Source organism: Pieris napi, chromosome 22 (genome assembly GCF_905475465.1).
Source record: "Pieris napi chromosome 22, ilPieNapi1.2, whole genome shotgun sequence".
Taxonomy (NCBI): Eukaryota; Metazoa; Arthropoda; class Insecta; order Lepidoptera; family Pieridae; genus Pieris; species Pieris napi.
Window position 1 is genome coordinate 455,193 of NC_062255.1, and position 21,908 is coordinate 477,100.

Here is a 21,908-nt window from a genome sequence, read left to right on the forward strand (position 1 = left end):
TTCCGGCAAAACTAAAAGTCCTATCGAAGAAAACTTTTTTTTTATTTTTATTTTTTTATTTATTAATCATACAATCAGTCTTTGCGACTATAAGTAGATACGTTGAGAGCTTTTTGACGTGTTAGGCGCTACTCCCAGCGGAGCCTGCCTATTCTTATTTAAAAAAAATACGAAATTCTATGAAATACGAAAATTTTAGCCCATCTAAAGGCTAAAAATTTTTTTTATGTCACTCAGGTATATATAAGTTATCTTAAAATAGTAATAAATAGGCATCTTATTATAATTTAAAGAAGATTCATAGAGAAGTAGGGAAGGGGATGACGGGTCTGGGCGTTACTGCATACGATTTTTTGCATTTTCCGAGAAGATTTACTATGGTAATATATATAATTTTTTTTACCATAGGAAAGAAGAGATTTTAACGCACTGAAAGCACATCAACTTTTTGAAAAAAGCTGAAATTTTGACGTCAGAATTTTCGATTGAAAATTAGGGTGTTTTTTCGATATTAATTCAAAATAAGGTGAAAAAATAAATATTTTTACTTAAATAAATTACAGTATATTTGGGACATAATAAGGTAAGTTTTCACCAAATTTCGTTTAAAAAAATAAATTTTTGTAAAAGATATAAATAAAAAACCAAAAAGTTGGTTTTTTGAATTTTTCACATAAATTTTGAGGTTATGTGAAAAATGTGTGAATACAAAAGTTGTAGATCTTTTTATGACCTACAACTTTGCCGTTTAGTTTTCTTCGATAGGACTTTTAGTTTTGCCGGAAATCGAGATAAACCGTTTTTTACCCTTAAAACTCCCCCCCCCCCTACCCTTCCCGACCTCAGATCGACCGTAATTTAGTTTTCCTTTCATTTTGATCACATTCCCCTGCTTTTCTAATGGGTTTCATCCTACTGTAATTTTTTTTGGTTTCAAAAATTATCGGCACTGGTCTATCAGTGTCTAGGCAAAACACATTACACAACAGGATATGAAATATAATTTAAAAAAAAAACGTTAATATCGTATTTTCAATCGTGTTATTTATTATATACTATTATTTATATTGTCATGATTTTTTGAAAAGTAATTTTTACATGTTTGAATGAAATAAATAGACTGAATTCTCTTTTCTACTTGACTTTAAAATCTGACAGGGTATTCAGAAGCATATTTTATGTAATAAATTAATAATGAAATGTGGAATTCTATCAGTTTTGACTTTGCAACGCTGTCATATTTAATATTTTGTGATTTTATGTGCGTGCTCCTGCTTTTTAAAACGAAACATTATATGTAGTTAAAATTTTAAATATTAGTCGGAAAAAAGTGTATACAACAAGGTACGTAAATATATAAGACTACCTATGCGTTGCTATGTCGAGGTTCTGAATATTGACTAAACTGTTTAATACTTATTATTTTTCGTATTTTCAGCAATGCCGATGGTTATGTCAAAGGACGAATGGTCCAAAATAATAAAATGGACTGATTCAAATCGTGAAGATCCCGAAGTGGCTAGACGAAGAGAGTACGTCAAACATTTAAACGAATCCAGTAGGAACATGACCAAGCACTGGCCTAATTCTCTAGAGGTATAACTTTAAGTTATTTATAAATATATCTTAGGTAGGTATAGTGTTAAATATATGATACAGTATAAAGTTGTTTCGCCGTAGCTCAAACTCAGCACCACTGGGTTAAACGCCATGTGTGTTAACCACTAAGGCATAGGAGCAGAAAAGATAATGCACATAATTGTTGTTAAATACTGTTATATTTCAGAATGTTAATAAGCGCAGTGAAGAAGTCCGTCGGGCCCGTATTGAAGCAGCTGAGCAGGCTAACAGCCGCTTCTACCAGCAGTACCTGAGGAAGAAGCGTCAAGAGCAACGGGAGCTGATGTACAGCGCCAGAGAAACTGTCTTCAAGAACAAGGATGCGCCGAAGTTGCTTCTGTCGTGAGTTAATTATTATGTACTAGTGACCAGCCCGACTTCGCTGGCATGGTCGGCGTTTTATGTTAGTGAAAACCTTTTGGATGACTTGTTTTTTTATAATATCGATATACGTCGCTAACTTTTATAGGCATTGTCAAGCTCTACAACTTTTTGCTGGAACTTATACTTCCCATCGTTAAGCCAACGTTCGTAAGAAACAGTTTCGTTAGACAGTTTTTTCCGACTTTGCACACGGAAGTCTTTTAATTTTTCGTAATCATCAATTACAATCATCGTAAAAATAATTCTCAAAACGGTTTAGTAGATCCGTAGATTACAACCTCTCAAAGTTTACTTTATAATATTTGTATTGATTGTTAAAATTGTTTACGCTACAATAAGTCAAAACTCAAGTTAGTTAAAATAAATGATGGTTTTTATTTGTTTCTGGAAAAAAAAACTATTTTTGGTGACAAATTAGTATAAAAGTATAAGGAATGCGTAACAAATAAAACGATTGGAGCTGTGATATTAGCTGTTAGTTTACCTTGTTTATTATCGCTTTTAACTATCAACGACGTATACAATAGATGTATAATAACATACAATATTGTGATAAAGTTCTAATCCAGCTACTGCTATTCGTTAATAATTAAAATAATACTTCTTAACTTCAGAGCAGTCATAGAAACGGCAATACAAAAAGAGCGCCAAGAGCAAATAAAGTTTAACAATGAGTTAAAGAGACTAGAAGATGAGCAGAAGAGGAAAGATGATGATGACATCATACGGAAGGCGAAGGAGTGGCACGAGTTAAACGAACTTCGGAAGAAGAGACGGTTCGAAGTCAACAAGCAACATCAGAAAGAGATTTTAGATCAGTAAGAGATTTTTTGTACTTATGGCTCAATGGTCAATGGCTCTGTTTCTTCAGTCGGCAGCTCATGTCTGAGCTTTGTGGTCAGCAAGAAAACATCTGGAGCGGACGATCTGCTTCTGTGCCTCTCTTACAGTGTATAGTTTTGAAGTCTTTCGGTTGATCGGTCCATCTGATTGGTGAACGGCCATGTGATCTTTTGCCTTCTGTTACTAACCACGATCAGATTCTCCAAGTTCTCATCGCCTCTGCCCATTGTATGGTCGAAATATAATATTATTCGTTGTCGGCAGCCGAGTCCGTATGTGTAATTGAGTCAGGATGGATGTATTGGTGCGCTTCGCAGTCCATGGTATTCAATGGCAGGAATCATCAAAGACTTTATCTGTTAAAAAAATACATCCTTTTTTGATTAAGTGTCCATATTACATTATCTCAAAAATGAAAATAAAAATCAAAAATTTTGACAGAAACGTGTTTTTTTTAGAGCTCATGAAGTGTCCGAACGCAATCGTATAGAATACGAGACAGAACTGGAGATGCAGAAGGTTGACAACATAAAAGCCAACGAGCAGATGGAAGAACTTAAGAAGTTTGAGGAGGAGTTCGTGAGTCTTAAAATATTTATAGTCTTCTAAAAGAGGTTATCGGCATTCCAAAGTAATGCTGCTTTTCATAGAATTGGGTTAACGATCACCAATTTTTCTAAACCTATCTATCCATTTTAACTTTTCGAAATAAGTATTACGACAATCTAAAGGCCATTTTCCTTAATTTTACTCGGAAGTGTAAATATTTATTCAGAAATGATATTGACTATTAATCAACGCTTGAAGAGACGAGATTTCTTTTGGATAGCAATACATTTTTTAAACTCCATATTGCTTAAATTGAGTTTTTAGAATTTTTAAGTTCGATGAATCCTCTAGAAAACCGCTGAAAAGGGCCGAATCCTATCAGACATGCGGCGAGCCCGCCAGGAGTACGAGCACCGACGCAAGGAGGCCGAAGCGAGGGACAAGTGCGACGACAAGCTCATCCAAGTTCTGCAGAAGGCCACCGCCAGGGTCGCACGGAGACGGAAGCAGACCGAGAGCGATGTTTGTATTAGAACATTTTTCTTGATTGGTTGTGTCAATCTCTAATTAATTAAAATCCATTAAGTATATTTTTACTGATCTGCGGCTGCACCAGCTTGGGCGTCGTTTACTATCTATCTCATTGACCTTTCTGAACCCCCAACTTAATTTTTGCGATACTTGCTCGGTCTATCGTAGTGGGTTTTTTTCTGTTTCATGCCGATAACATGGTCTTGAACTCTAGTTGAAAGCAGAGAAGTTGCGGGTGCTGGAGGCGATCAGCAAGAAGCTGGAGAGCGGAGATGCGGCGCGAGAGGCCCTGGAGAACGAGCACCTGCAGAAGGCCATTCGGGAGAAAGAGGCTGCGTGAGTGCTTGGTTTTACCTTTTTCTTTTTATTGAAAACAGCCCCTATATGTGAGTATCTTTCAGAGCGGACGCCCGCCGAGCGGCAGATGCCCGAAAGAGAGAGAAGTTCATAGCGGAGAGGAAGGAAGTGAGGGAAGCCTTCCTCAAAAAAGAAGAGAAACGAATGCACGAGTTCAACACCATGAGGCAGTGGGAGATCATGAACAGGTTCTTAGCTGACCAACATTAAATTGTTTTTTGAAATTACTCTATTTGAAAATTCATCAGTTCTTTTCTAGCTGTAAAAGTGATAAGTGGAGTGATGTTGGTGGCCTCTTAAACGGTTGCTTCATTATAGATTTAAAAATGCCGAGCTCTACGAAGACTTCAAAGAAAAGTTGAAAGAAGAGAAGGAGAGGAAAATAAGAGAGTATCGCGAAGATATACTCAAGTTGTGGGTGAGTCTAGGCAGTCACTTCTATACAGTTTTTATTCATTTATTTATTGTGTCGTGTTCGATTTCCAGTGGGAGTGCAAATTATAATGAAATTTCACCTTTTCAGAAAGAGCGTGACGAGCGCGAGGCCAAGGAGCGGGCGGACACGCGCTACTTCTACGGCGAACTGGCCGAGAAGAAGCTTCGAGAGGCCGACAACAAGCTGCTGACTTTGGGCGGAAAGCTTTTGGACGAGGCTCGGGAGCACCAGCGGCCGGAGTACGCGCTGCACAGGGCGGTCGATGTGAGCCATCTCTATTGTTATTGGTACCCTTTATAGGGTAACTTCCCTCTACTTGACGTGATTGCATGCAGATTTTAAAATAGTCTTAAATAGCGCCTGACCATAACATACGTTGTATGCCTTGTCCAATTTAAAAAAAAAAATCTAAGTTCCGTATTCCCTAAATGAGATTTTTATTTGTGGTTATGTACCTACCCGAGAAATTCATACACCAGGAATGGAATCCGGGAATTTCAGAGTATTCGCTACGTATTTGCCATTTCTTAGTCAATATCTTGACTGCATATTTTATCAGTCTATTCTCACAACAGCGTAATTACTCGAGTACTTCAGCTAGAAGCATCGCCCCATGAAGACGTTCTCTATAAATAACTTTTGTTTCAGCGCTACTGCAAGCAATACCGCCTGTACCCGATGCCGCCCCTACCCAGCTCCTTGCAGGAGCACTACGGGGACTACTCCCCGCGAGACGTGTCCAAGCCGGACCCGGACTACTGCTACCCTGCTCCCCCGGCCGACGAAGTGGACGGCAAGAGGGATGGCCTGCGGTCCACTCAGGTAATGGGTTTAAATTTCATTGTATTATTAAACATCAGACATCAGTTTATTTAAGTAAATTAACGTTTCAGCCTGTCGCTGGTCCTTCGAAGCCGGAACAGCAACAACAAGAGCCCGTGGCGGACTACAAGCGCAAAGGACCCGCTAATGGGCTGCAGACGAAGCCCGTGAGTTATTATCTCTAGACTCAGATTAAAATTTAACATCTAAATTCTAAAGTATATTTTTAACAAAAATAATGACACAATTCGTGTCGAAAGTTAAAATTGTTGAGTGTTCAGGATAACTACTAAACCAATGAGGCAGTTCAATCATTGTCATTGCTCTCAGCGTTAGTAAAATGTTATTTTCTATTGACGTAAGTGATAAGCGTCTCGAGATATCAATGTGCCTGACGGGTCACAAGGAGACGTCGTCCGTGCCGTCACTTCGTGTGCCCACAGCTAGGACTAACCATCTGAAAAGGGCACAAATGATTTCGCTCACTTTTATAGGTCGTGGAGTGAACTAACAAAAGTTATATTATTTGTTAGTGCCTATAGTAGTTAGTTAATATTTTTTATTATATATATATATATATATATTAATCAAATAAAAAATATTTATCCGAAGGGTTCTTTGCCGAAGCTGGTCGTCCCCTGCAAGACCGAGGCCTGCCGTTGCGAGCTGAAGAAATAAAACGCAGACTTACAAAATACTTTTATTTTTTACTTTTTGAACATATTTTAACAAAAGTATGGCACGATGGAGCTGTGACTAGATGATGTGAAATTTTCAAATAAATTTTCGTTGGGTATGTTTGTTTGTTTGTCTTAATCTAAGTATCTTTGGTCACGTTGAGTGTAATTGTAGCAATTATAATGTATAAACTAAGGGTGAACTCACTATAAACCTTCGAATTCTTGCAGGGTCATGACAAACGAGTAATTAAACATTTGAATTCCTGCATGGTCATGACAAACCACTAACTAGCTAACGGAGGCTTATAGTTTGTTTTTAACTGTCAATTTTATTTTGTACATAACGATTGCAGTTCGTGCAGTGGATTCCGTAGCTCTTAATATAAATTTCACATCGTAATTAAAAATAGTTGAATACAGATAACAAAATAATGTCAATTGTCAATAAAGTCGTGTAATACTTTTTGCTTTGGCTTACTCTACGTATTGTCTATTGTTAGGAAAATTATGGCAAAGGTGAATTTGTATATGGTACTTCGATGGCAATTTGTCATATCAAATTATTTTATGAATAGAAAAAAAAATAACCCGCATTATTACTACAGGTTTAAGTTTAGGAATTCAAATTGTTCGGTAGCAAATGATTTATAATGGAAATATATCTCTGACAACATTAAATAGCACGTAGAAAAATAAGACAAATCCATCTCGATATGTCTCTGGTTAATATTGCCAGTTAAGAAGTACCAGAACTTAATTACTAAAAATTTACAAATCTTAAAGCTAACTTATTGGAAAACAGATAATCTCCTAAGTTTTCTGAAAAATAAATGTCGGTTTTCGTGGAACGTTCGAATGTGTCGCTCGGAATCGGTCGGACTCGACTAAAGCCCCGTTCTAACGCTCGACTTCCAGAGTTAACTTTTTGTCAGATAAAGAACGGAGAGACTTAACCTAACTTGTACTTTCGTGCGTCCATCACTAAAATATTTAGGGCGTTTATACACGCGCGACCGAGTTCATTCAGAATCTACTAGCTCATATTACTTTATAAAATTTATGAAAAAAAAAGTTCATTAACAAAACGGGTCGCCGGTGTATAAACTCCATGGCAAGGTTGCGCTTAAAACTTTAAAAAAAACGTATAAACAATAAGGTTCCGTGCACACTGAATTATTTTCTACCGTCAATTTGGTCAATCTGAAGTCTACCCTCGTCACAATGTCAATTTCTTCCAAACATAAAATACCTCCAGGGCACCCGTAGATCATCTTGATAGTTTCGGTGACACTTACATTTACACGTTCACACGCACACATAGGCGGATAACGACATAGACTAAAATAAATTAAGTAACACAATAACTAATTTTGGCACTAAACTAATTCTAAACTAATTTGTGATGGAAATGGCCGGTCCTTAATATTAAAGTACCGATTTGTAACTCGGCTCTCAGCACGCAAATATCGCGGCCACGTTAGGCTAAATAAATAATCTTTGTTTTATCGATGGGAGACAGTTAGAGAGCGTCAATTGGTTAAACTAAATACACAGCCTTAACCGGTAATAAGGCCTCGAGTTCCAGTGGGATTTGGGAGGGACGTCCGAAGTCGAGGGCCGCTCGGTCAAGGCACGTCCCTGGCCGAGGTCCGGCCCGAGCACCTGCCGACGGCGTCCGATCTGTTCGAGTACGCCGACGCCGCTTCGCCTCGAGGAGAGCTGGGATGGGAAATTGTTATTAGACTACATTTGTGGCTAACGCCCGAACCCAATAACCTATCTCAATCCATTTTTGACCATCTTAATCCAAATGTTGTAACTAGTGTGCCAATAACCAATCGACGGATTGTAATAGCTATCTGTCGATACGAGCTATCCATGGGAGGTCATATCGGTGTCTATGGATAGACCTTTGTATGAAAATGACAGTTGACAAAAGCCCGATTCCAACAGTTAATTATTTTAACAGATTTTAACTTACAACAGTTTTTTAAATAATTAAAAAAGTTGTTTCTTATGTTTTATACATAGACATGTATATTTTTATGTTATTTGTACGGTTTTATTTACTTTTTTGATCATCAAATATGAGTGTAAACTCGGTAAAATGGATCGACAAAGAGCATTTTATCCGTCGCCAAAAATGGATTGTCATCGTAGGGTTTGGTTATTGGGATGCAGATAGGAGATCGATCCACTGTCATCTCAGATTATTTTCAATTACAGAATTGGCGATAGGTTTAGAAAGTCTGAAATACCTGAGAATGAACCTCGCGTCCCGAGGTGAGTTGAATCCAGAGCGGCGATCGTTCTCTTCTGCAATCATTTATTGTTTTTGTGAGCACAAACTATTAAGTCATAAATCATTTATACCCTTATATAAATGAGAACAGAGAATACAGAAGAGAGAAAACAGTGATGCTACCACTGTACGCTATTACTTCATAAAATTCCATCGAAAACGCAAGTGTATTTGGAACTGGTCCACTGCTCCTGTTTCCCGTAGCTTAGGAGGCGAACTGACTCACTGCGAAATTAATTGAAGTGAACCAAAATATAGCTACTACGAATATAACTGAATTTTGAATACCGGCTGTTGTTTCGAATGGAGCTCAGTCCGAAGATTAAAGTGTCAAACACAATGATTGTGTCAATGAAGTTAATATGTAAATTGTTTTAATTAAAAACAACTCACCATGTTCTCGCGGCAAGTCCATAAAATCGTGTCTGACCAATCCCGCCGCGAGCGGACTGGCCCGTATGGGCGTTCCCAAGTTGAGCGCCCGCGCCCTCGTGAGCGTCTTGGACAGGGGCGTGCTGTACGTGTGTGCGTGAGTGGGAGTGTGCGTTTGTATCGGTGTAGGTGCGTCGTGAACGTCCCGAAGTAAGCACGCGGCGGCCACCGATCGCACGTGGTGACGTCTACGTACGAGGTATTGCATACGTATCACTGTCACTACGACGCGCACTATGCACCTGGAAATGGAAAATATAAAACCATTAATACAAAATAGAATTATTTTTAAGACCAATTATTCAACATAATAAAGTTATCGTTTAATTTACAATAAAGCCAATATACCAACTTTAGAAAACAATATAACTTTTACCTAAATCGTCTCTTTCCCGAAAGTTGTGGGGTATTAATGTGACCGGCCGGAGTCAGACTTCTCTCGATCTCCTGGAAACCAGTCACCACTCTTTGCAAATATCTCTTCTGCCACACCAGCGCCTTCCGCCAGCTCTCTAGCCGCAGACAACGACCTTGGAGGTGCCGGATCTGAAAGTATTTTTTTTTAAACTGAATCGAAAGAAAATACGAGTCTCCTAAACATCTTTATTCTTAAGAATTAGCTAAAGATAGTATACGGAAATAACAGCCATGATAACATCAAACATGGAATTATTTTCATTAACATCTTTAGTCTTCAGTCACCGTGACCACGCACGCTGTAAACCACGCGAAACGTCGGATAAATTTAAAATTATGTTAAATAGTTGTAAATTTATAATAATACATAACTTTAATCCGGTTGAAAAGTTTTTTCTTTAAATGGAATTATTTTCCTTCCTTAACTTTGGTGCACGATTTAAAGTAAAGCCGCTTAGGTTACTGATGTAAACTTCTTGCTTGAAACTATCAGCCATGAGCTGATGTCATTGTCAATTTTTTTCTCTTAAGGCTGATTTACACGTATTAAGTTGCCAAGTCTTAACTAAATTTTAACTAAATTTCAAGTGACTTAATTTTAAGTAACCGTTTACACGTAAAAATACTAAATAATTAGTTAAACTCATTTATTCGCTCAAGATGGACGACCACTCTCTTCCTGATTGGGGATTTACTGTATTGTATGCTCCAATACATGATTGTGAAGGTTCTGGGGACTCAACGTAATACGTATTTGAAGAAGGCGAAGGAGTAAAACGGCTACTATTATTCATTGGGGAAGGGGTTCTACTACTGTTCATTAATTGTTGTATACGCATATCGGACAAATAGTTTTGGATATGTTTTTGAGCTTCCAGCGCCGAAAGAAAAAGCATAGCTTTGCAATGACTCCGCCAGCTTATGCTTTTCACTTAAATTTAACTAAATTTTGCCTGTCCAAACGTGTCAAGTGATTAGCCACGCCCACCAACTTAACCGAAAAATAGACAAAATTCTACTCTACCTTGTTTAGTTGCAACTAAATTTTAACTTGCAACTTCTTACTAAATTCACTGTTTACACCGGTTAAGTTACTTAAAATTAAGTTAATATTTAGTAAATTTTTAGTCAACTTAATACGTGTAAATCGGCCATTATTTCAGTTACTTATAAAAACAATTCTAAATATTAGATCTAGTCGACCTTGCAGTACCACCTATCGGGCCACTGGTTATGTCAATTTTAATATCGCAAATGGTTTGGAATTTTAAAATAGCGTGGGTCACAACATAACATGGCTTTTGTGCTAAAATTGTGAGATACAAGAAAAATTATTATTAATGAACAAAAATCGAATTATATTATTATTAAAAATTAGGTATACAATCTTTTTAGTAACGAAATGTCAGGTTAATTTAAAAGATATTCTAAAAGAGAAAGCTGTCACACGTCATATTATTTTCCTTTCAGTTGACGTCGGGAAAACTCGCGAACTATTTTTAACACATTTATTTTTTTACAAAAATTCCGCTGTCTTAGAATGCTTATATAATTTCTAGAACTATAATTATGGAATCTCCGAAACCAGAAACGCCCAAGCTACCGGATATGGTGTAAGACAGGTTTTTTAACGTTAACTCGATAGTTTTTCCAAAATATATTTTGTGGTTAAAAATTAGAATTAAAACGTAATTATTTTTAAAATAACTTTACTATAGGAAGTTGAAATTGCGCAGAATGTGCGGAGACCACCCGTCCGTCACGAAGACGGAGCTAAACGTAAAAGAGGCAGCCCTCGAGGACAATGACAAGAGACCTTCCTCGTCCTTCGCTAAACTTTCACCGACGGTATTCGAATTACTATGTTTATATTAGATTTGTATGAGCGTGTAAGATTTATAATTATTTCGATATTCAAGCTCTACCGCCACAGCTAGCTATTTACATTGGGCATTGGGTCAAGCCATGAAATCAAAGTACTCCTTTCAGCCGTCTCGAACGGAGAGGTCGATATTATCATCCGAACTGAGAGCGCGCACGATGTCGGAGCACGCACTGCGCGCAATGGAAGCACGGCGACGCACCGGCACGGAGGCACATCAACGTTCGGATGCCGACCCTTTGCACGCTAATCGTGCGCTCATACAAGGTTTTTGTCGATTTCTTTTAAACAATACGCTCGCCATTTACGTCCTTCTTTTATTTATTAAATAAGACAGGTGAAGACCGAAAGAAACCCTATAATATAATGTTTCTCAGCGGCGTTGGGCAGTTTCCGTTGGCCGCCATACTTGGTGTGCGTGTGGGTGCTGGTGCTGCTGGTCTCCCATCTCCTGCACTGCCTCGTGGGCATCCTGGAGAGGGCCTTGCCTGCCATCTAGTGAGTGTTTCGAATACCTGGATTTATTCTCTTCTATCTGTATGTTTTATGATTATTAAACTCGGTTTATTTTTAGCAAATTCTGCCAATACTTCCGAGCGTGGACAGAGGACAGTTGGCGCAACGAGAGCGACGTCAACGGCCGCCTTTATCCGATCGGTCTCGCGTGCGTCACCGGCCTTCTGTACGTCCTCTATTGCGTCTTGTATCTGTTGTACTCCGTGACCTTGTGGGCGGTGGAACCGTTGTGCACGGACACCGAAGAGAAGCCGAGCACCTTCGACGTGCCCAAAATAACCAACTACATCGACGAAATACACAGCAAAACGAACGCAACTATTAAATCTTGATATTTTACTAAATTATATTTTACGAGTAATTTGTTCTTTTATTTAAGGGATTTAAAAAGAAGAGAAGAAAAAAAGGGGGTGCGTACAAAGTACACATGTCAGAAGTGAAACTTCTTTGGCAGACTAATTTTTAACTCTTGTTCATATTTATACAAATCTACTAAAACTTTAGATTTCCGACAGTTAGAGGGAGAGAAAAAGGAAGATATGTTAGGAATTTAATTGTCATTAAAAGTGTCGAAAATTAATACAAATAACAAATTTTTATTTTATTTCTTCGATAGTAAAAACACGCATTTTAATTTACAATTCGTCATTTGAGATTTCAATAAATTATTTTGCCTAAAATATAATAATACTAATATTTCAAATTCTCTTTACAAAATTTTAATTTTAAGAGTATGTCCACACGTCGCGTCAACAAACGCTCGTCCTAAAAGTTTAAATCGACAGACTTAAACTTCGTACTCATACCATTTTGCTCGATCGAGCTATCATGTCGAGTAAAAACCATGGCATGGGCTTTCGTCCACATATTCAGCATTATCTATCGAGTGACGCGTTCAGTATTCACCGAACCGTTCGAGCCAAAACGTGTCTGTTCAACAAAGGAGACGGTGGCTACATTTAGCAAGTCTAGCAGTTCTTAATTGTAAAAGAATTAAAGAAAATGAAAAGAAGAAACATAAATGTACTGGGTTAAAGATTGGTTAGGTCGCCCACTGATTACAGCCACGTGAACTTGATTAAAGAGCTGTGTCCCGGAGATTATAACAGTTATTGAAGGATGCCTGAAGTGCTAAAACGTGTTTTCACGACGATCAACAACATCAGGCTGACGTTCGCGGTCACGTACACACGCTCGATGCGAGCCTTCGAGCTGTGACTTTTGCGGTCCACGCGTTAATATTTACTCGTTTTGGAGTAAAACTATCGAGTAATACCGAAGGTTAGTATGAAGCTTTAGACAAACGAGTAGCTTAAACTACGCAACTAATTCTTTAATCTTCACGGAGTTGAGAAATATCAGAAACACTTACGGCGTGCTCCTTTTCGTCGTTGGGAATTGGAGTCCTGAAGATTTGAGGCCGAGGGCTTTCCATCAGGTAGCGGGTGTCGTCCAGCTCCTGGAAACGCACAATACACATCATCATCATCGACAACAAACAAGCAAAAGCTCGACTCGATTAAGAAGCAAAAGAAAAGTATTAACCGCAGGCTTCTGCAGCTTGGGAACGGCCGACAGCTCCTGCTTGAGCTGCGAGATGGCGGAGTTCTGGATGCTTAACAGTTCTTTAGCCCTCACCAGCTCCACGCCCGTTTCGTGCTTTAATCTGGAAACAAAAAAAAATTCACTCGCATCTCACTCACTATTATAATTATTCATTAAATAAAATTGCAAAAGCCTCACCTCCTCAGTTCGGCGAGTTCAGTCTTAAGTTGGACACACATCTGCGTCCGCGCATCTCCTTCCCTCTGCGCCTGCGCACGTATCTGCTCGATCAATGACTGCAGCTCGTTGTACCGAGTGCGCTCCATCTCTAATTTGGACTTTAGCACTCGCACTTCACCCTTTAGACGACCCACGTTTTCGACCTGAAGGGAATTAAATCTCTTTACAAAACATTTTGCACTGGTTAAAAAAAATTAATTTTAATTAATTGTCTCTGCACAAAGACACAATTTAACATTATGATCTAACTTAAGACTAATAAGTAATTAAAAAGGATTTAAAACATTAAACAAAATTTTCTTCCCGATTATGTAAAACATGTTCCATCTCTAGAGGATATCTTGGAATATCCGTAAAGAGTAAAAATGTCAGATGCAAAACTATATTCATATATTCGATAAACAATATTAGTGACTTATTAATATTAGTTCAAACAAAAATGTCACCTCGACGGCGAGTCTATCGTCATTGCTGTCATCCTTGGTCCTGGCTTCGAGATGCTGGATCCTGTTCATCAGCTGCTGCTCTTTGTCCCTCAGCTCCAACTCCGACTTCATGGCGCTCTCCAGGCGACGCTTGAGCATCGAAATCATACTCGAGTCTTGTTTCTGAAACGCGATCGGAAGAGATGAAGATGGGCGTCATGCAAATTGCCTCGTGAATCGACCAGGAAAAAACCTCACCTGCAGCGCCGTGGCCGTGTCCTGTTGGGCATCGAGAAGCAGCTGAAGTCTCGCAGAGTTGTCTCCGAGAGCTTCCTCTCGCAGCCGAAGACCTTCACACTCCGAACTCAGCTTCTCTCTTATCCTTAAACAACAATTTTATTTTTAATCAATAAGCAAAAGGCTTAATAGATCTGAGTTGCGTTCGGGTCTGAGTATTATACCTTTGCAGTTCCCCAATGAGGGCGTCCTTGTCTTCGAGCCGCGCCTGAAGGTTGTCCACCTGCATCTGCAGCCTCTCGCACGAGGCCTTGAGGCGGCCGAAACGTTCGCTGGACGACGACTGCACGCTGGAGGACCTGGAGAGAGGTTCCCGTTAAACTGAGACCAAGTCAACGATTTCGAAGACTAGAGATTTGCCACTCACTTGGAAGAGTCGAGAGCCAGACGCGGAATATCTTCTCTCTCGTCGCTGCTGGCAGATAATATCTGAAATTCAAAAATATCTTAAGTTAACTGCCAGCTTCTTGCGTTATGAACTTTATGTAAACATGTCTTCATTTAATACAAGTAATATATATCTTGACATAACAACGAATTCAAACTCGTATGTGATACCACTTGCATCTCTTCTTGTTGATAAAGGAAGATATTGGCACTTATGAGAATATGCTCAATGATGAGTTTTTGATAATCTAACCGAGACTAGAAAAATTTATTCGCAAACATAAAAAATATATAAATTTCAATTAGATTTTGATGCGTGTATGATATTAAAGCAAAAGTGAATAATAAACTGAAAATTGCTCTTCCAAAATTATCAAAGATGAGCCCACCTGTTCCATGATGTCCTCGTCCAAGGTCCGCGAGTGGTGAACCTGCTGCCTCAAAGCCCTCTCCAGCTCCGCAGTAGGAGATCGAGCCCCGTCGCGTTGCTCCACGCTCAGAGACATGGGCCCGCCGCGAAGCCTTGGATTTCCAAACGTATGTATTATTTAAATATTGCTTTTAATGGTCTGTACTTTATAATGCATAATGAATAAATACGTAATACAGGAAAGAAAATTCAATTTTCAATTGCCCTCACCTCTCAACGACATCTCTCATGTTCTCCAGCTCTGACTCAAGCTCTCGACATCGCTCCGCTTTTTCTTTCAGCTTCTGTTTCAATTCGCCGATGTTGCCCTCTTCTCGTAACCTGAATTAAATAAAAATAATTAAAAAAAAAAACATTATTGTGGTGAAAAAATTTAAATTAGATATTTTAAAAATGCAAACACACCTAGCCAAAACCATCTCCAGTTGTCGCGCAACATGCTGCTTCTCTTCTTGCAGCTGCCTGACTTCTTTTTCCATCTCCTCATTCTTAGACATCGTCTGCTCTCGATTCACCTCCAGTTCTGCAGCCCTCTTGTTGGCTTGGCTGAGGTTGCTCTTCAGTTCTGTCACGTCTAACTTCGCTTTTGCCAGCTCGAAGGCCTGCAAGACGTTATATGTAATGAAATAATATGTTTTAATATTATATTGAATGTAATGAACTTTACAACCCGTGCGCGATAAGTTGGGACCTGAGCGCGGTGACGTCACAGTGGCATGTTTGTACCATCCGCAAAAAAGCGAACACAACGAGCAGCCGCCGCGGCTTCGTCCTTGCTTTTTTTAACCTAATTTATTATGTTACTCAGGGATGATGCTGCTTTTTATCTAATCTTTATTTATTTTATACACTATTTGAATAAGCCAGAACGAGACTAAAATTCCTAGTAAAAAACTTGCGATGCCAACGGTACAATACGGGCGCCATCGGGGAAGTGCAGGAGAAGCGGGCGGGGAGCCGCATTCCTAGAAGGTCCCAACTTATCGCGCACTTGTTATACATATATAGCTATAAAGTCTATATCTCTGTTACAATTTAAAAGAAAATTACCAATGTAATCTTAAGAGACTACTCGGTGGTCAGGCGCATGAGCCTTCCCAACCCAAAGAAATTATTCTTTTGTTATTGTAAGCAAACAAATTATATCGAATACGTCAAATAATAGTACACGTACCTTGTCGTTCAGCTCCTTCTTATGAAAATCTAGCTCATATTGCAATAGGGATATTTGTTTCTTGATCTTTGCGAGTTGCTTCTTGTCATTGTTGGCTTGTCTGTCGCCGGTCCGTTTCTCCTCTCCGTCCTTGCTCCTCGGGGATGGGCTTCGGGAAGCCATCTTTAGCTGCTCCTTGAGGGCCGCGATCTCGTTGTGATACGAGCTTATATCTTCATTCAATATCTCTATTTCGGTATTTTTATCTTTCAGCTGTTCAGTCAACAGTTTCAGTTCCTCGATCTTCGCCGTTAGATCATTGTTTATGCCGTTGACGCGTTCGAGTTCGCTTTCGCTGTTCTGAAGTTTGAGCGAGGCGTTCTCTTGTTCCTTTTCTAGTTTGGAGAGATTAAGTTTGAGCTCCTTGTTCTCAGTGTTGAGTTGATCGTTTTCTTCGACGACTTTGGTGATATCTCGGTTCAGACCGAGGATAGAATCTTGCACTTGGAATACTTCTTTTGATTTCTTTTCTAATGCGACCTTTAGAGTTGCCGCTTCGTCAGTTTTATCATTTAAGCGTCGTTGTAAGTCGTCAAGTCTGTCGAGGTGTTGATTTAAACTGTCAATTTGTTGGTTCTTTTCGGACACGAGTTGCTCGAGCTTGTGAAGTTCGATTAATTTCTCTCTCAATTGTTGGTTTTCTGATTCACTTTTTTCTAAAACTGAATTTTTGTTTTGCAATTCGTTTATACGAGCTTCCAAGTCAGATATTTTCATGGTCAAATTGCGTTTTTCTTTTGCAAGTTCGAGTATCATGTTTTCTCTCCTCAGTATATCTTCTTTGAGTAGGTTCAGATCTTTAGTCTTCTCGCTAACCTCTCGATTCAATTCGGAAAGTTTTTGTTCTAAGTGATTTTTATTAGATGCAAAGTTTTCCAACTGACTTTCATAAAATTTCTTGTCCTTCTCCATCGCCGCCACCGTGTTTTCTAGCAAACCCTTTAATTCCTCTACCTCTTCTTTTAGAGCTGGGAACTCGCCCAATTGTTCTTCTGCATTTTTGAGCTCCGATTTACAATTTGCAAGTTCCGTTTGGGATTTTTTAACTTCGTGCTTCAATTGAGACAAAATATCGGGAAAGTTCTCTTGTTTCATATCTACAGTGATGCCGAGTTCTTCCAAAGACGTAAATTCGTGACTCTTATGGTCCGACGCCTCCAACGAGAAGTTTATCTTTTTGGGTTCAACGCTAAGATTATTACTGATACTAGCGTTTCGGTTGGGATATAGCGAACAATTGTCGGTTATTTTCTGAGCGGTGGAATGTTTGACGTTATCGCCGAATCTATCGATAGTTCCAAACACGGTCGTTTCATTTGCGTTCCTTTTAAATTTATCTTTGTTCGGGGTAAAAGTGAAATTGACCGGAAGCGAATCGGCTCGAGGCGTATGTAACTCGAAATTGTCTACGTTTTCCGCGTCCAATGAACTCACATCGGGCCTCTGCACGTCCGGGGGCAACGTCTTGTTCTGCAATTTGTCTCGTGGAGCGCCCGTAAAGCTGGCGTTTTGGTTCTTTAGCTCGGCTCGACGCATCTGTAGGTCTTGCTCGTCGTAATCCGAAATCGATACAATATCGCTGAGCGTCCGTCCCGATGTTTTTCCTTCGACATTATCGCTTTTTTGATTCGGTTCTTCTTCCAATTTGAGAGCTGAGAATGAATCACGGTCTGAATTAGTGGCCCGGTCTAGACGCATGTTAGAGTTAACCTATATCGACGTTTGGAGGGTCGCCAAAACGCATCGTAAAGTCAATAGTACTAGAGTATTATGCATTTAGACGACAGGTTACAAATACTACATGTAGAACAACTCTTATTCTATACATTAAGGTTTATTAATTGTTGAAAGTTAGAACACCTAATGAAATATTCTTTTTTGTATTATTTAATATAAAGTAAACGGTAAAGTAAATCTTGTTTAAATATCTTTGACTTATATCGTTATTAACAAATCCATAGTGAATAACAGTTTTGGGTTGAAAACCCCAAATAGCTACTAACAGTGATCTCGAACACTTAGGGTAACTTTTAACCTAAATCTAAGAACCAAGTTAACACTTATACAACATACCCATAATCTGATTCAGCTGTTCCTCCTTATCCAAAAGCAGAGCCTGATGCTCCTTTTTTTCGTTTTGCAGCTTTTCATTCTCCACCTGCAACTGAGAAGCGATGTCCTCTAACTGAGCGATACGCGCCTGCGCAGTGGACAATTCGCGTTCAAGAATTATCACTTTGTCTTTGGGATTACCTGAAAACGAAATAACAATAATAAAAAAGGAAATCGATTTTAATGAATCTCATTTAATTCATAATATATAATGACTATAACAAAGCCTACATACACCCCCTCACTTTTACACAATCACACATAATAAATAAACAGTTTAATAAGCTCGTAAAGTGTAGTACAAATAAGACTGATTTATGTTCAGGAATGGTTAATATATACTTTGTTGCGTAAATAGTACATACACAATTAACAAACTATTAAGGAGGCAACGGGTGGTCTTATGCTAACAAGCGAACTCTTCCAGGCAATCCTAGTAGGGAAAAAAGAAATTGATAATAAGTTCGCGTTTACCTAATACACAAATTTTATTTAAATTATTAGAACTGGTTAGTATCATGGACATAGTATTACATATATTGTAAAATGTTTAGTTTAATTAAAAGATAATATGTTTACCAAGTTACGATGCAAATGATTTTCAAGGACCATCTACTATGGTAGACTGTTAAAAATATTAGTAACACTAAAACTTGTCATGTCTTATAGGAGTATTAATATACATAAAAATATATAATATATAGATTGATTATTATAATTATCAAATTATTCTCTATACTTTTTATTAAATCAATAATCGTAAGAGGAAAATACATACAAGAATTCCCGTATATGGCTGCATGTGAATCACCAAGTTTGTCTTTTTCGTCAAGGTTTTGCTTCAGTCTAGATAATTGCTTGTCCCGCGATTCCAGCTCTTCCTTTAGTCTTTGAACCTGAAAGTGTCATTATATTAAAATAAAGCTAACTTTTGTGAGCACGTTTACCAACCAACATGATGTTGTATTGTTGTCAACTTGTTTAGTTTTTAACTATAGGCATGTAAATTAAGAAACAATGTCAAAATTGAGAATTACTGTACAGTTCAAATGAACTTAATTCAGCCGGTTTAAACGAATAACGACCAAAAGTGTGTCATGACGCCATAAGCGTTGGTCATAATAGAATTAACAAATCGCCGGTGACCTTTTTTATATTAGCTGAATCAAAATCAAGGTCTTTAAATTAAGCATTTCATATAATTATGTGAATGTGAAAAGTTCTCCAGTTTCAACTGTAGAATAGAAAATTTAAATCGTTTAATTTTACTAATATTACTGCACACCTTTCTAAAATATTACCTCTGCCTGTGCATCATGGAGCTGGACGCTGAGCTGGCTGGAAGCAGTATGAGCGAGAGCCTCCGCGTCATTCCTATGCTGCTGCAAACGAGCAGACAGGGATGATATCTTCAGCGCCTGCTCCGACATACGTGCCTGCAGGACATCACGTTCCGCACGGACCTCCTGGAGGAAAAAATTGAAGATAGAGATTCAAATACTATTTGATCTTGAATGACATTCATCACAGACAGATCTTGATAGTATTTTCCACTTAACCATCAAGAATACGCAAACTTTAATAGTTAAGAAAAAACAAGAGAATCTTTCTTCTCTCTCTCCCCTTCTTTAAATCTTCCTCCTCGTCGTGTCATCCCAGATCAACAAGAACAGACATAGACAAAAACATACACACTACACAGCATTCAAATATATTATTGCTTCGGAAAATGCGGAATTACATTAAATTTATACATCTAACACGTCTCATCTAATACTTGGAACAATTCCAAATCGTGTTTAGATTTTTCTGAATGAAAGTCGCAGAATCTAATTTTATATATTTGGTAACGCAACATATTGGTATTATACTAAGTTTCGCATAATAAGGTTTCCGAATTCCAGAATTTATACGATCTTGACTCAAAGGTTTTTATAATAGGCGCGCAATCTAGTAAGTTCTATACACTGTATAGAATACTATACAGTAATTCCACCTATAAAGCTGTAGACCCAGACCGCGTTATATTAAACTGCGTTGTAAGAGAAATCTCGTAAAACCGTTTTTTTGCACGATTCAAAAACTAGGAACATGGATTTAATAAAGTTATTTAGTTTAATTTTATAACAACACAATTGAAACAGGTGCAAAAGTACGCAAAAATAATTATGGATTAATACTGGCATTATAAATTTCAGCGTTATATACACGGAAATCATTATATACAGCGGGAAATACCGCATTATGGGGGACAGAAAACGCGTTATAAGGGGATTACTGTACACGTAATTCCTTTTGCCTTTACAGTACAATCTGCGTAATATTTACGCCATAAGAACACTTTAAATCTGGCAATACAGAATGAGAATCTTCTTACAAGGAAGCACAGAATAAACACAATCTCTATATAGGTCACAACAAAACTAACCCGTAATTGCGTTAACTGACAAATTAACCGTACAGTAAATCTGACAAACTACCGATGTGTTTAGTTGCAAGTTAAATATAAACTCGAACTAGTTTACGAGCTGAAAGATCACTAGAACGATGACTAGTATCGACCTTAGTTATTTTACTGCAAAGTCCGGAAAATTCTCGTTACGATAAAATATATTGAAATTAAGTTTTATATGTCTCGACTACAACCTCAATAATACTTAAAAGTAGCTTTTAATTTTCAACAAAGCCCTCTAATAGAATAAATAATTTCATTGTCAATTATTCTATATATTTTTTATTTTATTTTTCTCTTGTTTACTGTTAAAGGGATGTGACAAATATTTGTTACTGTGGTGTAAATAAAGTGTTATTATTATTACATAACATAGAGATCATACACTTATAAAAAACACCTTTAGTAGCATTATTACATGCTAATAACAAAGTAATAAGCGCCACCCTCTCACTGTTATCTAAAATGAATAAAGAATAAAAACAGCTTGCCACGAGAAAATCTATTGGAATCGTTGTACAAAGTCGAATCAAGTGGTGAACGTTGATTAAAACAATTTTCAATTGAATATATTAAAGATAAATTATACTCAGGCAGCTTATGTAGAACTTTAACAAAGCTAATTTGATACATTTGTCATTGAACCAGCTTTTAAAATAACCAAAATCTTTGTTTTAGTTTTAAAACACACACATGTATTTGTTTACAAAGAGCGTTGTTGTTGCCAAATGAAAAGCGGTGTTCTCTTTTCACATGCGTAAGCATTTTGAATAAATACAAAAATGTATCACAGAATAAACAAGGAAACTTTAGTACAACGTGAGACTGACAAATCTAGGTCTATTAAAAAATAATATTTTTTTAATAACTACGTAAGCGATCATTCAATAATGATTGTAATAGAAAATACATGTGAATAATGTAGGCTTGCCCATGTATACTTTCATTTACCAACTACATAGAAAAATCATGTATGTACAAGTATATATAAATGATGGAAAAACGTCTCTGGACACTATGGCAGATAATAAAGTAA

At 37.9% G+C, this 21,908-nt stretch overlaps 3 protein-coding genes across 15 annotated transcripts in view; 2 read left to right on the forward strand and 1 right to left on the reverse strand.

Moving 5' to 3' along the window:
• Positions 1-1,183: 1,183 nt before the first annotated feature.
• On the forward strand, positions 1,184-6,338 carry LOC125061053 (trichohyalin-like). Its single transcript, XM_047666203.1, has 13 exons — positions 1,184-1,344; positions 1,439-1,596; positions 1,787-1,962; positions 2,619-2,822; positions 3,306-3,426; positions 3,748-3,918; positions 4,142-4,263; positions 4,329-4,472; positions 4,603-4,702; positions 4,808-4,984; positions 5,369-5,542; positions 5,614-5,709; positions 6,155-6,338. The coding sequence occupies exons 2-13, from the start codon at positions 1,441-1,443 to the stop codon at positions 6,218-6,220; spliced, it is 1,707 nt and encodes a 568-aa protein (XP_047522159.1). The 5' UTR covers positions 1,184-1,344; positions 1,439-1,440; the 3' UTR covers positions 6,221-6,338.
• LOC125061051 (pericentrin) overlaps positions 6,230-21,908 on the reverse strand; it is a 53,957-nt gene continuing 38,278 nt past the window's right edge. For all 12 annotated transcript variants that reach the window (XM_047666192.1, XM_047666195.1, XM_047666193.1 and 9 more), the window contains 18 exons: positions 19,722-19,886; positions 19,199-19,316; positions 18,382-18,561; positions 16,270-17,960; positions 15,501-15,697; positions 15,306-15,416; positions 15,055-15,187; positions 14,646-14,707; positions 14,443-14,577; positions 14,240-14,363; positions 14,003-14,164; positions 13,515-13,699; positions 13,317-13,437; positions 13,144-13,230; positions 9,333-9,502; positions 8,918-9,198; positions 8,481-8,538; positions 6,230-7,941 (listed from right to left, as the gene is read on the reverse strand). In XM_047666192.1, the coding sequence (XP_047522148.1) occupies positions 7,848-7,941; positions 8,481-8,538; positions 8,918-9,198; positions 9,333-9,502; positions 13,144-13,230; positions 13,317-13,437; positions 13,515-13,699; positions 14,003-14,164; positions 14,240-14,363; positions 14,443-14,577; positions 14,646-14,707; positions 15,055-15,187; positions 15,306-15,416; positions 15,501-15,697; positions 16,270-17,960; positions 18,382-18,561; positions 19,199-19,316; positions 19,722-19,886 (4,074 nt within the window). In that variant the 3' untranslated portion in view covers positions 6,230-7,847. The remainder of the gene's footprint in view (positions 7,942-8,480; positions 8,539-8,917; positions 9,199-9,332; positions 9,503-13,143; positions 13,231-13,316; positions 13,438-13,514; positions 13,700-14,002; positions 14,165-14,239; positions 14,364-14,442; positions 14,578-14,645; positions 14,708-15,054; positions 15,188-15,305; positions 15,417-15,500; positions 15,698-16,269; positions 17,961-18,381; positions 18,562-19,198; positions 19,317-19,721; positions 19,887-21,908) is intronic.
• On the forward strand, positions 10,791-12,132 carry LOC125061054. Of its 2 annotated transcripts, none has more exons than XM_047666204.1 (5): positions 10,791-10,986; positions 11,092-11,221; positions 11,363-11,522; positions 11,633-11,753; positions 11,830-12,132. In XM_047666204.1, the coding sequence occupies exons 1-5, from the start codon at positions 10,943-10,945 to the stop codon at positions 12,101-12,103; spliced, it is 729 nt and encodes a 242-aa protein (XP_047522160.1). In that variant the 5' UTR covers positions 10,791-10,942; the 3' UTR covers positions 12,104-12,132. The 2 variants fall into 2 exon arrangements, with proteins under 2 accessions (XP_047522160.1, XP_047522161.1); XM_047666205.1 differs by having other exon boundaries at positions 10,794-10,986; positions 11,110-11,221.